At 42.2% G+C, this 16,119-nt stretch overlaps 1 protein-coding gene across 2 annotated transcripts in view; it reads left to right on the forward strand.

Annotated features, from left to right (window-relative positions):
* MIGA1 (mitoguardin 1) overlaps positions 1–15,262 on the forward strand; it is a 64,449-nt gene extending 49,187 nt beyond the window's left edge. The window contains exons 12-16 of one of the 2 annotated variants that reach the window (XM_073643931.1): positions 362–460; positions 1,843–1,977; positions 5,919–5,972; positions 11,079–11,195; positions 11,308–15,262. In XM_073643931.1, the coding sequence (XP_073500032.1) occupies positions 362–460; positions 1,843–1,977; positions 5,919–5,972; positions 11,079–11,195; positions 11,308–11,508 (606 nt within the window). In that variant the 3' untranslated portion in view covers positions 11,509–15,262. The remainder of the gene's footprint in view (positions 1–361; positions 461–1,842; positions 1,978–5,918; positions 5,973–11,078; positions 11,196–11,307) is intronic. The other variant, XM_073643932.1, reaches the window with a different exon arrangement.
* Positions 15,263–16,119: the final 857 nt, after the last annotated feature.

Raw genomic sequence — 16,119 nt, forward strand, 5'->3', positions numbered from 1 at the left:
AATATTTACTGCACGAAACCCTTATAACGAAGGCCCCGATATGCTGTTTTTTGGGGTTTTTATTTATCTAAAAAGTTCGGAAAAGTTCTGCTTATTATTTTAAATCTTCTCTATGGCAGTCAGAGCGAGAAAAGTAATAAATTTTTACCACCTGCAGCCGCCACTAGAGGGCGCTCAGAAGCTTTCTGCATACAGCTAGTGACATCATTGCAGTTTGCGGGAGTAATTATTGCAGTTTGCGGGTGACATTACTGCAATTTGCGGGTGACTTCACTTTGCTTTGCGGGTGACCTCACTGTATTTTTATGTGTGGCTGTGGAATATACTGATGCATTTTTTTTACTATTCTGCACATTTGTAGAATCCTAGGAAGTTTGAAGCTGCTTATGACGAGATGATGCGCTTTCTGAGCTATCCAGACTCCTGGTCCACCATGGAAAATGAGCTGTTTGGACGAGGGGTGAGTCCTGAGAGCATAAAAAAAGATCGCATTACTCATCAGTGATAGGAGCAGGAATATGACAATCACAGTGGTCTTAGATGTAACGGACAGGTTATAGCAGCCCTAATTCTAGCCGTATGGGCCCAGGTCACAACAACCTGATACATTTTCAAAGGCTCCGATCCCAGCTATTCAACTCTTCATTGATTAGGTTATCAGGACGTCATTAACCTTTTTGTGACAAGGTACCTTGGTTTCGTCCACTTGTTCCAAGAGCCAGAACTTATTTTTATTTTTTTTTGTTACCTTTGAAATAGCTTTAAGAGGGCTTGGTTTTTTTTCGAAATGAATTGCAGTTTTGGATTACACCATTCGTTTTACCATATAATGTACTGAAAAATGAGGGAAGAAAGTGGGGTAGAATTGAAAAAAAAAAAACAGCAATTCCACCATTAGTCTTTACAATGTTCTCAAAATTTACCTAGTACCATTGTTCTACTGGTCTGTGGTGGTTTACAAAGTGATATGCATTTGTTGTTGTTGTGGTTTTTTTGGGGGTTTTTTTTTTACTAATTAAAATTCTCATCAGTCTCCATAGTCTTAGAGCCATAACTTTTTTTATTTCAGTTGTCTGAGGGTTTGTAATTTGTACAGAATGAGCTGTAGTTTTTCTTGGTAACATTTTTGTTTTTTCAGTCTTTTTTATTCCTTATTTTGTGGGATGAATAATTTTATATTTTATTAGTAATGTGGCGATAACTAATATGTGCATTTTTTAAAAAAAATTGATTTGCACTTTCTTTGTTGTTTTTTTTAAATATTTACATTTTTTATTAGACCCTTTAGAAGACTGGAACCTGCGATCGCTTGATTGCCTATATAATACCGTATTGTTGCAATGTATTGTATAAATACTGTGCTGGGCTTTATAGGAGTAGTAACATGGCGGACAGCTGCAATGGTAACCCATTAGCACCCTGCAATCGCATCATGGGGCAGATGATGGGTGTCCGAAGAAACCATCCCCATTCTTAACCCCCTAAATGCTGCTGTTACGATTGACAGCGACATCTCAAAGGTTGAACTTCTACGATAGGCTCTGGCTTTGATTGCGCCAGTTACTTTCGGGTGTTGGCGGAATAAACACAGCTCCCGATCTTGCTTTATGCCGTCAGTGCGCACATCCGCCATATTTGTACACATTGCTAAGGAGTTAAGGGACATCTGATAGTACGGACTGCAACATGTGCTGGACTATCGTATATTCCAGATTACCAGATGTTAATAGCTTTGGATTTCTAGATTATCAGGCTGGAATTACAAATGCAGGATGTCTGTGTGACTGTCCTGCACCTTCACCAGTCTCGCATTGTCCGCCATTTCCGTTTCTCTTCATTCAGGTGAAGAATATGAATTTTTACGACATCTTCTTGGACTTCATTGTGCTGGACTCTTTAGAAGATCTGGAGAATCCGCCATTGTCGATTCAGAATGTTGTGAAGAATCGCTGGCTGAACTCCTCCTTTAGAGAAACGGTGAGTCTCCTCTATATATAGGTCGCCATTAGCGGTGTCCATAGATAGTGGCTGATAGGAACCTTGTCAGCCCAAGTGGCGGCAGATGAAGAGCGGACATGTCTGGGCTATGGTGCTGTCAGTTTTGGCAGGAAGCTGTCAGCACAAAGTGTGATCCAGTGCAGAGCGACCTGTACACACTGGCTGATGGCTGCTGAAGCCTCCCGGGCTGGATTTATGTGAATGAGGCCTAGTGATGAAGGAGATTCTCCACAGCCGTTCCCAGGTTGCTCATAGCAACCAATCACAGCTCAGCTTTCATTGCCTCTGAGCAGAAAATGAAATCAAAGCTGATCGTTGATTGGTTGCTATGGGTGATGAGGCCTAGTTCACTGTTGTGATAAATGGAGCCTCTTGTAATTTAGAAAGCTGCAGGAACTTGTGTTACAAGTGGAAATGCTTTATTTACCTCAAACCAGAAAAACTTTACTTTTTTAGGATCTGGGACAGGTTTTTTTTTTTAACCTTGTAATGATGCAGCCAATTTTCATTTATTTTCCTCCTCTTTTTTTCCAGGAGCCATAACTAGTTTTTTTTCGATCGACATAGCAGTATGCGTTTTTTTTGTGTTACGGAATAAGTTGTAGTTTTGGATTTCTCCATTGCTATTACCTAATTAAGTACTGAAAATGTTGAAATGGTGAGAAAGTGACAATTCCACCATTGATTTTTGGGTTTCGTTTTGTATGGCCGACAAAACGCCACATGCCTCTAAATCAGTTTGGTGCATTATTCCAGACGTGGACTGCAGTACATTTCTGCTATAATTTATGGCACTTTTGTGGTGTAAATTGTGACTTTCTCGGGCCATTCGAGGCCACGCCCTCCCTCTAAGCTCCACCCTTTTTTCATAAATATGTCTGGGCTGCAGTAAAAAATGCCAAAAGTCACAAACTATTTGCCTGAGTACGAGTTGCACAAACATTTTGCAATAGTTTTATGTCATACGTCACCAATAGGCTGACATGTTTTATAACAAAAAAAAACCTTTGGGCCGGTTTCATCGCTTGCATTGTTTTTTTTTTGTTTTCAATTTTTTAAATGTTCTTTTTGGCTTTCTTATTGTTGGGGAGGATTTTGAACCAAAATCATCAAAACGGGCGCACAATGTTGATACAAGAAGGGTTTTTTTTTGCCTATCTTGCTTTTTTGCACTTTGTTAGAGTAACGTGATCATTTGAATAAGCCTAATAAAGTAGCACGTTAACCTTCAACGGCGCAAAAATAAATAAAATGGCCGACACTTTTACCCTACTAGGGCACTGGAGTATGGCTGCTCAAAGATTTTGCAACCTTTTGAAAAGTCGCAAATTAGAGTAAAACATCTGAATAAAGAAAAACGCACCCATAATGGTGAAAAAAAGATGAAAGCAATTAAAATTAACTTAAAAAAAAGATGAATGTTAAATAATAAAACACAAACATAAGTCCCCGTTAGATCCATTTAAGCTGTGATAGAATGTCCTGGCGGTATAAAGTCGTCACCAGAGTAAAAGGGGGACTCTAAGGTGTATCACATATACTTGATTGTGTTGCGTGTCTTTCTTTGCTCGTTGTTTCTATACGTCTTCCTACGTGGTTTTGCCGCCTTCAGTCTGAATTTACAATGTGCACATTTACAGCATCAACAAGGAAAATCATTGTATGAATAGGGGTGTCCAAATTTTTGACCGATGCCGTATAATCCGTAGGATTTGTTCAAAAGCGAAGTCTTCTATGTTGTTCAATATAACAAAAAAAAAGTTATTCCAGCCCAAAGGATGACCCTGTTTTGTCATCAGTGGGTGAATTGCGCCCTATGGACACAATCGTCGTATTTGTAGGATGAAATGTGAACAGAGCCTATAACACTGACAGCGTATATTCTCCGGCCGGTCCATCTCTGTACACTGTGGTCTGCAGTGCATTGAGGGTCTCATCCAGCCATATTTCAGCACAAAATGCAGAACACGCATCCCCCTCCCCTGGACTGTGCAGTGCAATCCCCAGTGGTCCCTGCGGTCAGACCTGTGTACAGCTCGAGGAAGGAATGGCGGACTCTTTTCCTCCCTGTGTTGTATGGTAATTAGGGAATAATTACTATTGTAGTCTCTGGTCCTACGGAGGAGGAAAGGAAGCCGTCTGGTGCTGTGAACAGAACCGTATCTGCCGTATCCTTACGTTAAAGCTTGAGTCCATATTTGGGCAAATTACTGACTAAACTATTTCAAGTTTTGGCATCAGAAAGTTTTAAGGAAAAAAAAAGTATCATATGGCTTCTCCACATTCCTCTATTTTTTTGTTGGAATGATCGTCTTGGTTTTAATGCGCTTAGTTTGGCAGAGGACGCAGAATAACGGCAGCAGAATGCAAAACATACGAGCAGAGAGAGAAGAGCCATAGACACATCTGCCCAAAAGCCAGGCCGGTGTCATCAATTATCAGGAGCCGCAGGTCCCACTCCTTCCCAGCACTGGGTCTGACTCCATGTGACTGTAAAACTCAACATTTCTATTATGGAATTGCACTTCGAGCAATTGCCTATTATGTTATTATTGGCATTTCTCCCAGTAATCAGAAAACTCAGTTTTCGGCAGCCTGTTGTTCTTTTTTATATATATATACTGTAGAAGCCACATGAGCTGCTGAGCTCTGCACTGCGACAAACCTCTGGAAATAGCAAAGAATGTGGTTACCTCGCCACCCTATAGACTTGCCATGTGAATTGTCTCTTACAGGGGTTGTCTGGCACTGCTCACTTACACTTCACAAAGTCAGCGGCATTGATGTCATACATTGATGTCATGCACGCGTCCTGGCAGTTTTGCACGGACACGGATTTAGATGTGGCAGCGATCGGCACCGGACAACTTCCATAATGCCCAATATACAAATGCAGATTTTAAGCCAAAGCCAGAACTGGATTAGAAAAGAATATACGAAGGAAGGACGTATACTTCCGCTCCGTGCTAGATCCATATCAGTAATTTGGAATATAATCTAATCCATCAAAATAAAGACGGTGGCTCATTAAAGGGGTTTTTCCAATTTTTTGTAAAAATGACAGATTCATTATTTTACAATATTGGCAGTCGCTCTCACCAGTGATCCAGCACTGACCCTTCTGTAGCTTTACAAGTCTTTTTTTTTTTTTCACAGGACCGCTGCAGTCAATCATTGGCCTGTACATTAGGTGTGAAGCAATGGGTCCATCGTCCACGTCAGTATTCTGTGTTACCGATGGGGACTAATGGCTACACTGCTCTTTTTTGATTAGCCGGACTGGCATGACGTCACAAGTGCGCCACGCAGCTACTATGATGTTGTGCCAGGATGGCTAATCAATAGAAGAGCCGCAGATGACATCAGGTAAGAGGCGGTTCTCAGGAATCCCGTCAAGCAGCCATTGATTAGACACGTGACCACTGGACCGGGTCCCGCGAATCGATTTATGCTAGCCTTAGTGGCCGCAGCAGTACTTCTGGCATGATGGCTGAGCGGTGATGCAGTACGGCAGGTGACCGCTGTATGACTGCAGTGGTCACGTGCTGACTACATATAAACTAAGACAAAGAGTGCTACCGGAGGGTCCGCACTGGACCGCTGGTGGATAGGCAAGGTGAGTAGTGATGGTTTTTGGTATTTCACAATACTGGCAACCATTTTTACAGAATTCTTACAGGTTGGATAACCCCTAATGACATCAGTGCATTGACCTTTTATATATGTAAGGGAAAAGACCCCCAGCGGTACATAACAGACCCTACTGACTATTTGGGGTCCATTATTGAGACTCCAGAAGGTCGGGACATAGGACAAGTTACTTCTTGGGTGTTTTCTGCTTTTTTTGTGTTGATTAACCCTTCTGTATATTTAGGTTTCTTGTTTTTTCAGTTGTTTTTGTCGTTTTTGTTGCCCCCCAGGCGGTCGCCTCCAGCTGCTGGTCCGTCCTCAAGGAAAAGAGGCAACAGATGAAGGTACGCAGCCGCTGCCTGTGGGACAGTTGCTCCTCTTCCAGCTGTGGTTATTGAACGGATCATTTCGGGGGGTCCCAAACCCTCCATATTTTATGATCACTCGTGAAGAGGGTCTTTTTTGTAGACTTGACACCCCCTCTAGCAGTGAGTTGCATCTTGTCTGGGAAGTGCAGTTAGTGCAGTACTAGTAAATCCGCTGATATTGACGAGTGCAGGGAAGCAGTTGTGATGGCGAGTGCCCCCCATTCCCCCATGTACAGCGGCTCCAGCCTCACCCCCTGTTGTCAGCTGTCACCTGTCATCCATCTGTCGTGTCAGCGAGAATAAACCCTGAATTCACAGGCGATGGGCTTGGTATAAATGTATCCCGTCTGGGCTCCAGTGTGCAACAATTTACCTACAATGATACATTGTAGCAAACTAGAGAAATTGCAGTTGCAGATGTATTGAGCTGTCTGGACTGGATAGGATTGTAACAAACCCTCAGCTCTGGGTACAAATACCTCTTTGTGGGTTTTCAGACTTGGTGATGTTGAAAATGGTCAGATCAAAGTACATTAGGAATTTGCATATCTTCCTATTGTGCCGTGACTATGTAGGATTTATAGTATAGAAAATTCCTTTTAATGCTATTTCTCTCTGTTATCAGCCATTTTAATGCAATGACCTACAGAGATCATAGAATGGTAGAGTTGGAAGGGACCTCCTGGGTCATCTGGTCCAACCCCCTGCTCAAAGCAGGATTCACTAGATCATCTCAGACAGATGTCTGTCCAGCCTCTGTTTGAAGACGTCCATTGAAGGGGAACTCACCACCTCTCGTGGCCGCCTGTTCCACTCATTAATCACCCTAACTGTCAAAAAATTTTTTCTAATATCTAATCTGTGTCTCCTCCCATTTAGTTTCATCCCATTGCTTCTAGTCTTTCCTTGTGCAAATGAGAATAAAGATGATCCTTCTACAATGTGACAGCCCTTGACATATTTGTAGACAGCTATTAAGTCTCCTCTCAGTCTTCTTTTTTGCAAGCTAAACATTCCCAAATCCTGCAACCGTTCCTCATAGGACATGGTTTGCAGACCAGTCACCATTCTGGTCGCTCTTCTCTGAACTTGCTCCAGTTTGTCTATGTCTTTTTTAAAATGTGGTGCCCAAAACTGTACACAGTATTCCAGATGAGGTCTGACCAAAGAGGAGTAAAGTCCGATAATGACTTCACGTGATCTAGACTGTATGCTTCTGTTAATACATCCCAGAATTGTATTTGCCTTTTTTGCTGCTGCATCACACTGTTGACTCATGTTCAGTCTATGATCTATTAGTATACCTAAGTCTTTTTCACATGTACTGTTGCTTAGCTCTATTCCTCCCATTCTGTATATGCTTTTTTCATTTTTATTGCCCAGATGTAGTACTTTGCATTTTTCCCTGTTAAAAACCATTCTGTTGGTTGCTGCCCACTGCTCCAGTTTATTTAGGTCTTTTTGAATCCTCTCTCTCTCTTCTCTAGTATTAGCTATCCCTCCTAGCTTTGTGTCATCAGCAAATTTAATCAGTTTACCCTCAATTCCTTCATCTAAATCATTGATAAAGATGTTGAACAATACAGGTCCCAGGACGGAGCCCTGTGGTACCCTACTTGAGACATTCATCCAGCTGGATGTGAAGCCATTTACAACCACCCTTTGAGTCCGATCACTAAGCCAGTTATGAATCCACCTAACAGTTGCCTGGTCCATTGCATACTTGGTCATTTTTTCAATAAGGATGGTGTGAGATACTTTGTCAAATGCTTTGCTGAAGTCAAGATATACTATATCTACAGCATTTCCCTGATCCACCCAGTCAGTGATTCTGTCATAGAAGGAAATTAAGTTAGTCTGACATGACTTGTTAGTTACAAACCCATGCTGACTCTGGTTAATCACTTCATTCTTATCCATGTACTTACATACATGTTGTTTAATAATTTTTTCAAAGATCTTTCCTGGTATAGAAGTCAGACTCACCGGCCTATAGTTCCCTGGGTCCACCTTCTTCCCCTTTTTGAAGATAGGAACAACATTTGCTCTTCTCCAGTCTTCTGGGACTTCTCCTGTTCTCCAAGAATTTTCAAAGATTATGGAGAGTGGTTCTAAAATTTCTTCTACGATCTCCTTCAGTACTCTGGGGTGTAATTCATCTGGACCTGGAGACTTGAACTCATTTATGTTAGCTAAATATTCCCTCACAATCTTTCTGTTTACAGATAACTTGGATTCCTCTATTCCTTTAAAAGGACAGTGAAGATCAGTTGATGTTACATTTTCTTTCTGAGAGAAAACAGATGCAAAATAGGAATTAAAAAGTTCGACCTTCTCAACATCCTCTCTTACCATTTCTCCATTTTCATCCTGTAAAAATCCTATAGCATCTTTGACTTTTCTTTTACTTTTGACATACCCCCAAAATCCTTTTTTATTGCTTTTGACATCTCTTGCAAGCCTTAATTCATTGTCAGCTTTAGCTAACCTGATACGTGCCCTACAGGATCTGCAGACTGCATTATAATCTTCTTTAGATATGCCTCCCTCTTTCCATTTAATAAACATTTCTTTCTTTCTTTTTAGCATGTGTTTAAGTTCTGTGTTCATCCATCCTGGTTTCCTTAAATGCTTCCCATTCTTCCTACTTTTCGGGATTGTTAACGATTGTGCTTTGAGAATCTCATTTTTTAAAATTTCCCATCCTTCCTGGACATTTTTGTCCTTAAGGACATCCAGCCATTGGATCCCTCCTATTCTCTTTCTGAGTCTCTTAAAATCTGCTTTTCTAAAATCTAACCTTGAAGTTTGAGTCTTCACATGTCTTCCTCCTCTAGTTATCCAAAATTCTAGAATAGCATGATCGCTGCCTCCTAGGGTCCCAGCCACCTTTACCTCCTCAACCATTTCCTCCCTGTTTATAAGGATTAGATCCAAAGTAGCAGATCCCCTTGTTTTCTCCCCTACCTTTTGGAAGATAAAGTTGTCAGCAAGAGAGGATAAGAATTTGCTTGACCTGTTAGTTTTACTTGAGAGAGATTCCCAACAAATGTCTGGATAGTTGAAATCTCCCATGACCACTACGTCATATTTTTTGGAGAACTTGGTCATTTGATACATAAAGAGTTCATCCATATCTTCAGCTTGCCCAGGTGGCCTGTAGTAAATGCCTACAATGGTGTCCTTTCCGTTGTTCTCTCCTTGTATTCTTACCCAAACAGTTTCCACAGAACTCCCAGTCTCTGAAGCTTCAATCTCTGTGCAGATATACGCTTTTCTAACATACAATGCGACACCTCCTCCTCGTTTATCAATTCTGTTTCTTGCAAATAAGTTGTATCCTTTTAGCCTTTTATTCCAATCATGTGTATCGTCCCACCAAGTTTCAGTGATTCCAATGACATCATATTCCTTTTCCTGCGTTAGTAGTTCTAATTCTCCTTGTTTGTTGCCCATGCTTTGTGCATTTGTATAAAAACATTTTAGTTTGTGATTGGTTTCTCTTCCTCCCATATTTTTATTATTTAGATTTTTTTGTCCTTGTTCTTCCTTTCCACTTCCAGTAGCAGAGATCTCAATAGTATTTGTCAGCTGTATGGCTTTTTCTGGCCTTTTGCTTCCCTTCCCACATTGTTCTAGTTTAAAGCTCTCCTGATGAGTGTAGCAAGGCGACTTCCAAATACATGTTTTCCAGTCTTCGTAAGGTGCACCCCATCTCTAGCAAGTAGTCCATCGTATAGGTAATTCATCCCGTGATCCAGAAATCCAAATCCTTGTTGACGGCACCATCGACGTAGCCAGTTGTTCACCTGTAGAATCTTATTCCACCTCATTGTTCCATGGCCATCCACTGGGAGGATGGATGAGAAGACCACCTGCGCTCCCAATTCTTTCACTTTCTTGCCTAAGTCTTCAAAGTCACTGCAGATGGTTTCCAGGTCCTTTCTTGCGGTGTCATTTGTCCCCACATGTATTAGCAGGAATGGGTAGTGATCTGTAGGTCTGAAGAGTCTTGATATCCTGTCAGACACATGTATAATTTTTGCTCCTGGAAGACAGCACATTTCTCTTGAGGTTATGTCTGGTCTGCAGATAGCGGCCTCTGTTCCTCTTAACAGGGAATCCCCCATGACCACCACTCTCCGTTTTTTCTTCACAACATTCTTCTTTCTCCATCCAGGAGGATTCTGAGGGCTTACAAGGTTATTCATTGCTGGCAAAGTCTTATCTTGCTGTATTTCTTCATGGTGCTCCTGCGTGAGAGCCTGGTACTGGTTCCTGAGCAGTATGGGTGCTGACTGCCTCTCGATCCTCCTGCTTCTGTGGGTCACAGGCTTCCATTCCTCTGTTTCGTCAGGTGCAGGTCGAATTTCTTCTCTTTCTGAATCATGAAGAGATAATTCTGCTCTGTCTAAGAACTCTTCACCTTCCTTAATGATTTTCAAGGTAGTTAACCTCTCTTCTAGATTTCGCAACTTTTCCTCCAACAGGGACACAAGCTTGCATTTCTGGCATGTGAAGTTTGGCTTTTCCACTGGCAAGTCTGTGAACATGTAGCAGGATATGCAGCTCACCAAATGGCTCCTGGACTCTTCCATGTTCTTATTGTTAATGTTCTGAAAACAGTGAAAAAAGCTTAAAAAAAAGCTTCAAAATGCGTCCTCTTTTCAGCTCCAACAGCCAAAATCCAGTGTTCTTTGAGCTCACGGAGACTCTTCACTTACCCCAAAATGCAGTGGGAATATGCAAATTATCTCCTCAGGACTCCTCCCCTGGTTTTGATCTAGAGCACAAGATGTATAATTGGTGAAGAAAGGTTGAACTTGACGGACCTAAGTCTTTTTCAACCTATGTAACTATATGTAAGACATATGGATGGGGGGTGCAAAATAAAATCCATGGCGGACCCCGTTATAAGTCATGGAGGTCCGTCGGGCAGCATTGTTGTATGACGGCTCCGGTTCTGTTATAAACGGCGCAGATGTTTGCAGAATCAATCACCAGTTGAAGAGGAGTTTATAGGGATGATATTTATTACCAATTATTGTAATTTTGGCCTTATTTTTTTTTTTTTTTTTACAGGCACCAGACGGATTTTTTGCACATTTTTACGCCGTCTGTGAGCAGATAAGTCCAGTTTTGGCGTGGGGATTCCTGGCACCCAGAAACGCCCTACACGAGCTGTGCTGCAGTTATAAGGTCGGTGTGTAGGTTTTTCTATAAATTTGATGCTGAGTTTGTCCTCTTCCATAATTAATCGTTTTATCCGTCGCTCAGAACGAGACGTGACCGATCTTCCTCTTATTTGTAGGATCAAGTCCAGCACTTCCTTAAGGACATCTTTGACTTGGAGAAGGTCCGCTATTGCAGCGTGGAGCGTCTGTCGGAAGACATTTTGCAGAGCATCCACCAGCGCGCAGAGTCGCTCGGGGTGTACGTGGCAGCAGACTCTGCGAGGGGCCCGTCCTGTAGATATAAACCTGTTAAGGCGGATCACCTAAATCTCATCTAATGCGTCCGTGATCCGCACGCTCGCCAACGGCCATTGTGAGAACCGGACTGAAAAATATTAAATCTGATTTAATTAAAGGGTTTCTCTGGTAAAAACAAAACATCACATATCTGCAGGAAAAGTGATAACTTACTGATCCACTTGCTGGGACCTCCAGTGTTCGGGAGAATGGGGCACTATTATAAGTGTCATAAATGGAGCCGCAGGTCTGACGCCGGACCGCTGCTCCGATCACTCTCTACTGCAAAAAGCAGAGCGCAGCGCTCGGCGGCCCCTTAGAGGGAGACTGGAGCAGCGGTGCAGGATTGCACTGATCCTTTACAATGGGGCTAAAAGTTCCCTGTTCTGCTGATAGCACCCCCTCCGATCAATAAGTTACCACCTATTTTGTGGATAAGTGACCAGACAACCCCTTTAATACATTCTCCTAATGGTTGCCATTGGTGTGCCGAGATGACTGGTGCCCATTACAGAGGTCTTCCACCAATGCAGGTCCCTTTCTCTTTGCACTCCAGGACATACAGAAATGGCTGTGTTACCAACCCGCATGCAATAACTACAATTATGGGATACAAGATGCCTTTCCGTGCCAGAAATGGTGGGAAACCCTGATAATCCCACTCTGCCCAAAAAGTTATTTTTTTTGCTCACTGCCAAAATAGTCCCGAAATTGTAAACCTGACTCCTCAAAGATTTTTTTTTGTTTGTTTTATTCCATACTTTTTTTACTTTTTGACATTTTTTATAAACTTTTTTTTTCATTCCCTCGTTTTGATCCTATGGTTGAAAAGTGTTTGGATGGTTTGTACTCGGTGCCAGTCTGACATGAAGTTGCCTGGTCCTCTTACAATTTACTTTCTGGGACTTAGTTTGCACACCCCTTGGTCCTGGGGAGAAGCTCCATTACCGTTCACCTTCAATCTGTAGTTTTTGCAATTTGCACCATTACCAGGTTGGACGGTTTGATCACAACCTTGATTCCTTGTTGGTCAGATTTTTGGAAAGGTCCAACACCCTTCAATGCACAAGGGCAACTTCTAGATGTCCGGGATTTTCGATGATCTGGCACTTTGGGGGCCATATTTGAGTTTTTTTCTGTTTTACGTTTCCTGGCAATTTTTGAATTCTACTTTAATTTTGCTTTGTTTTTTTTCCACTTTTTCCATCTGCTCACCTTGCACAAAACAGGCAGCCGGTCTGAGGGATTCATGTCCCCGGGAGTTCTTCACGCTCCTAAAATATAAATCCCGCTTCCATGTGACCATCGGTCTATGCCGTCTCCTCCGTGTGAGAGGTGCAGATGCGTCCGTGCATCTAGCGGGATACGTAGTGGCCTTGAATGAGGGGTGATGACCGTACACCGCGTGACTCCGGTGGAGCTCAGGGAGGTCGTCACAGACAATAAGAACAAGAATTGCTGTTTACGTCAAAGGTGAGCTGCCTGCAACACTCCGGCCGTGTATGAACTACAAGTCTCAGCAGCCACTGTGCTGTCAGGGCATGCTGGGAGCTGATATATACGGCCGCAGTGCTGAGGGTCGGCTTGCCCTGGTTTACATGTTGTATATATGGTATAAATATGTTTGTATGTGGTTGATGCAGCGTCACAGATTATCACACTTTATGGTTATTAACGGGGGGGGAAACATTTATTATTGCTCCTCTGTTCCCTTTTCCGTCTGGGGAGACACTGCTGAGACCACCGCCCATCGATCGGGAGGTCTTCCACAGGCGTCTATAGACTGTACCATGGACCCATTATATCCTCTCCTCAGACACCACTCACTGTACGAGTAGGACCCCCGATAATAAGCCCCCATCACACAGCTGCTGCCGAGCGTCAGAAACATCATAATATCAAAAGTAAAAAAAAAATTATATCCAGAAACATAGAAAACCCTGAGACCATGGCCGATCGCAGACCTGAGTGATGGTAACATCCACTAATCGGATATAGCGGGGAATATGGTCGGGGGTTCTACCCAATAATTACCCTGTATGGTCGGAGCAGCCAAATGTGGAAAAACCTATAAATCAGACCCGTCACTTGCCATAACTGTATATATTTTTTACCTGAATCCAGTGCTGTATTTCATTTCTTCCTGCTCCTCTCCGTTAATGAGATATGGCCTCATCTTCCTCGTAGAAAAAAAAAACTGCTTTCTTTAGCCAACTGGGTGTGATCTACAAGAAGATCCCACCCACTTGGCTAACAAGGCTAGAATTATGTACACAGAAGAGAAGGCCATATCTCAGGAACGGAGAGGAGCAGAAATAAAAGAAAAACATCGCCGGATTCGGAAGAACGACGACATTTACACCATATTTATGGCAAGTGACAGGTCGTTTTAAGGAGACTGTTACCTGTGTCTTGTTGTATCCACCATGGAGGACTGTTATTTTTGTATGCAGCTTATTACATGTGTATTACATGCTGGGTAGTATAGATACGTCCATGTCCATGCAGAACTATCAGCTGATGGACTTTATACGCATGGTTCAGGGTGGTCCGCCAGGGGTAGGTGCCATATATCTGTGCCCCCTGTACCCATGATATCTGCACAATGTAGATAAAGTCACCACTGCAGTATATGTACAATGTATAGACAGTCGTAGAAGTGGACTTCAGTTACTAAAGTGTGAGATTAAAGGGCGACCATCATGGGGCTGTGGGGACAGAGCGCCGGACGACTTTATACTGTACATGTGCATTGAGATCTATGTATATATTGATGTATATGGCCCCCAGTAAGTGCCCAGAGCCATCTGATACCACACAACCCGATGATATCTAATGGCGTCATCTGTACGGGAATTCTTTGTCTTTGGAGATATTGGTCGTCCTTTAAACTGCACATTTTGGGCCTCATTTATTACAAGGGGGGGGGAGATTTGCTTCGAGCAGCCAATCAGAACGTCGCTTTAGAATAATTGCTTCATTTTGATTGGTTGTTGCAGCCGATTCCTCCTCCGTTTCGTTTGCATGAGATGCTTCCGAACATATCACATTATATATCACATTTATCTCCATGTAAAGAGGTTTCATTAAAGTGAAGCTCCATCTTGGATGAACATTCCTGCAGTCACAAAATCTTTATTCCAGAAAAAAAAAATAACGTGTTTTCCTGGAAACCATCAGCAAGCTGCTTTTGATAGATTTTTTTTTTTTTTTTTTTTTCATTTTCTTTTACGTTTTTATGAGAGATCTCGTCTTTAGGCAAGTTGTTTGAGTGTAAAATGATGTCCTGATGGAAATAAGACATGGCTATAATTGGCGGAGTAATACCCCCCCCAGTCACTACCGGATAAATACCTAACAGTATTACTGGGTAATATTATGTGTTAATTTATATAATCAGACCATTGGGGCTTTGACATGTTCATTAATATAAGTTTTAAAAACTGCCATTAATTAGCACCTAAAGATAGACTAAGGCCTGTCAGGAAATAACCTTCATGCTGATGGTTTCCATTTAGCAGCAAATTTTTTTTTTTTTTTCTGCAATGTAAATATATGAAGCTGAAAAGTAAAAATATAAAAAAAAAGCTTTAAAAAAAGTTACAAAGATGAGGCCCAACGTTAAGAGGAGCAGGAGCGTCACTTTATTGATCTCTCATTCTGATATTTTTTTACTCTTTTTACCCAGATTCATCGATTTTTTTTCCTCTGAATGTTTCTAAGAAATAATACTCGCATCTATTTTCACGTGCGTCTTGTAGAAGGTTTGTACCGATGTAAAGCTCAGACGGAGAGGAGCGCTGTTCTGATCTATATTCGTATGTTTTGGTATCTTGAATAAAATCGCATTGTAGAAAGACGCCTGTGAGTGATTATGTGGAGAGCGGCGGCGGTGACGTGCCGCGCAATGCACACAAATATATATTGCACTGACCTGATGCATACCGAACATTGGTGCATGGAAGAGACAAGCAAAATCCTGCAGTGGGGAGCGATTCTGGAATTGCCATTCATGCAGTTGACTAAAAGGAGTGTATGGCTTCTCATAGTGGCACTATATGGCGGCACAGTACTGTATATCTAGGGCTCCGCATGCTGCCGTGCATGTGGCCTTATCTACATGATGCCTTATTGTGCATGAGGAATTCCAAACATTCACACCTTGCATATTTGCTGCAGATTTACCTACATGATTTTCCAGCAGCGCAATAAGTAACGGGAAGAAGATGCATCAGGTGAAGTCGCAACAAAATCTGCAGCCAATTTGCAGGGAAATACACAACAGATTTGACTGCAAATAAATGCGCCATGTGTGCGTGCTTGTAGCTTTAGCGTATGTGCACACTTGGGAGAATATCCGCAACATAAATTGGCTGCAGAGTTCTCCAGCACGTAAAGGGTAAAGCGTGCACCAATATCAGCAGCATAAATTGGCCGACGCTGCAGAGTTCTCCGGCACGTAAAGGGTAAAGCGTGCGACTAAACTGCACCGATATCAGCAGCCAAAATGTCGCATGTGCGCATACACATGAGGCTCGGTTCATCATTGCATCTGTGCATATTTTTTATCTAGTTTTTCCTGTTTTTGAAGCTTTTTTTTTTTTTTTTTTTCCTTCCACCAAATTCTTCTTTTAAGTCCGTTTTCTATTCGT

Source organism: Phyllobates terribilis, unplaced genomic scaffold (genome assembly GCF_046119375.1).
Source record: "Phyllobates terribilis strain yellow unplaced genomic scaffold, ASM4611937v1 Scaffold_8__6_contigs__length_399053987, whole genome shotgun sequence".
Classification (NCBI taxonomy): Eukaryota; Metazoa; Chordata; class Amphibia; order Anura; family Dendrobatidae; genus Phyllobates; species Phyllobates terribilis.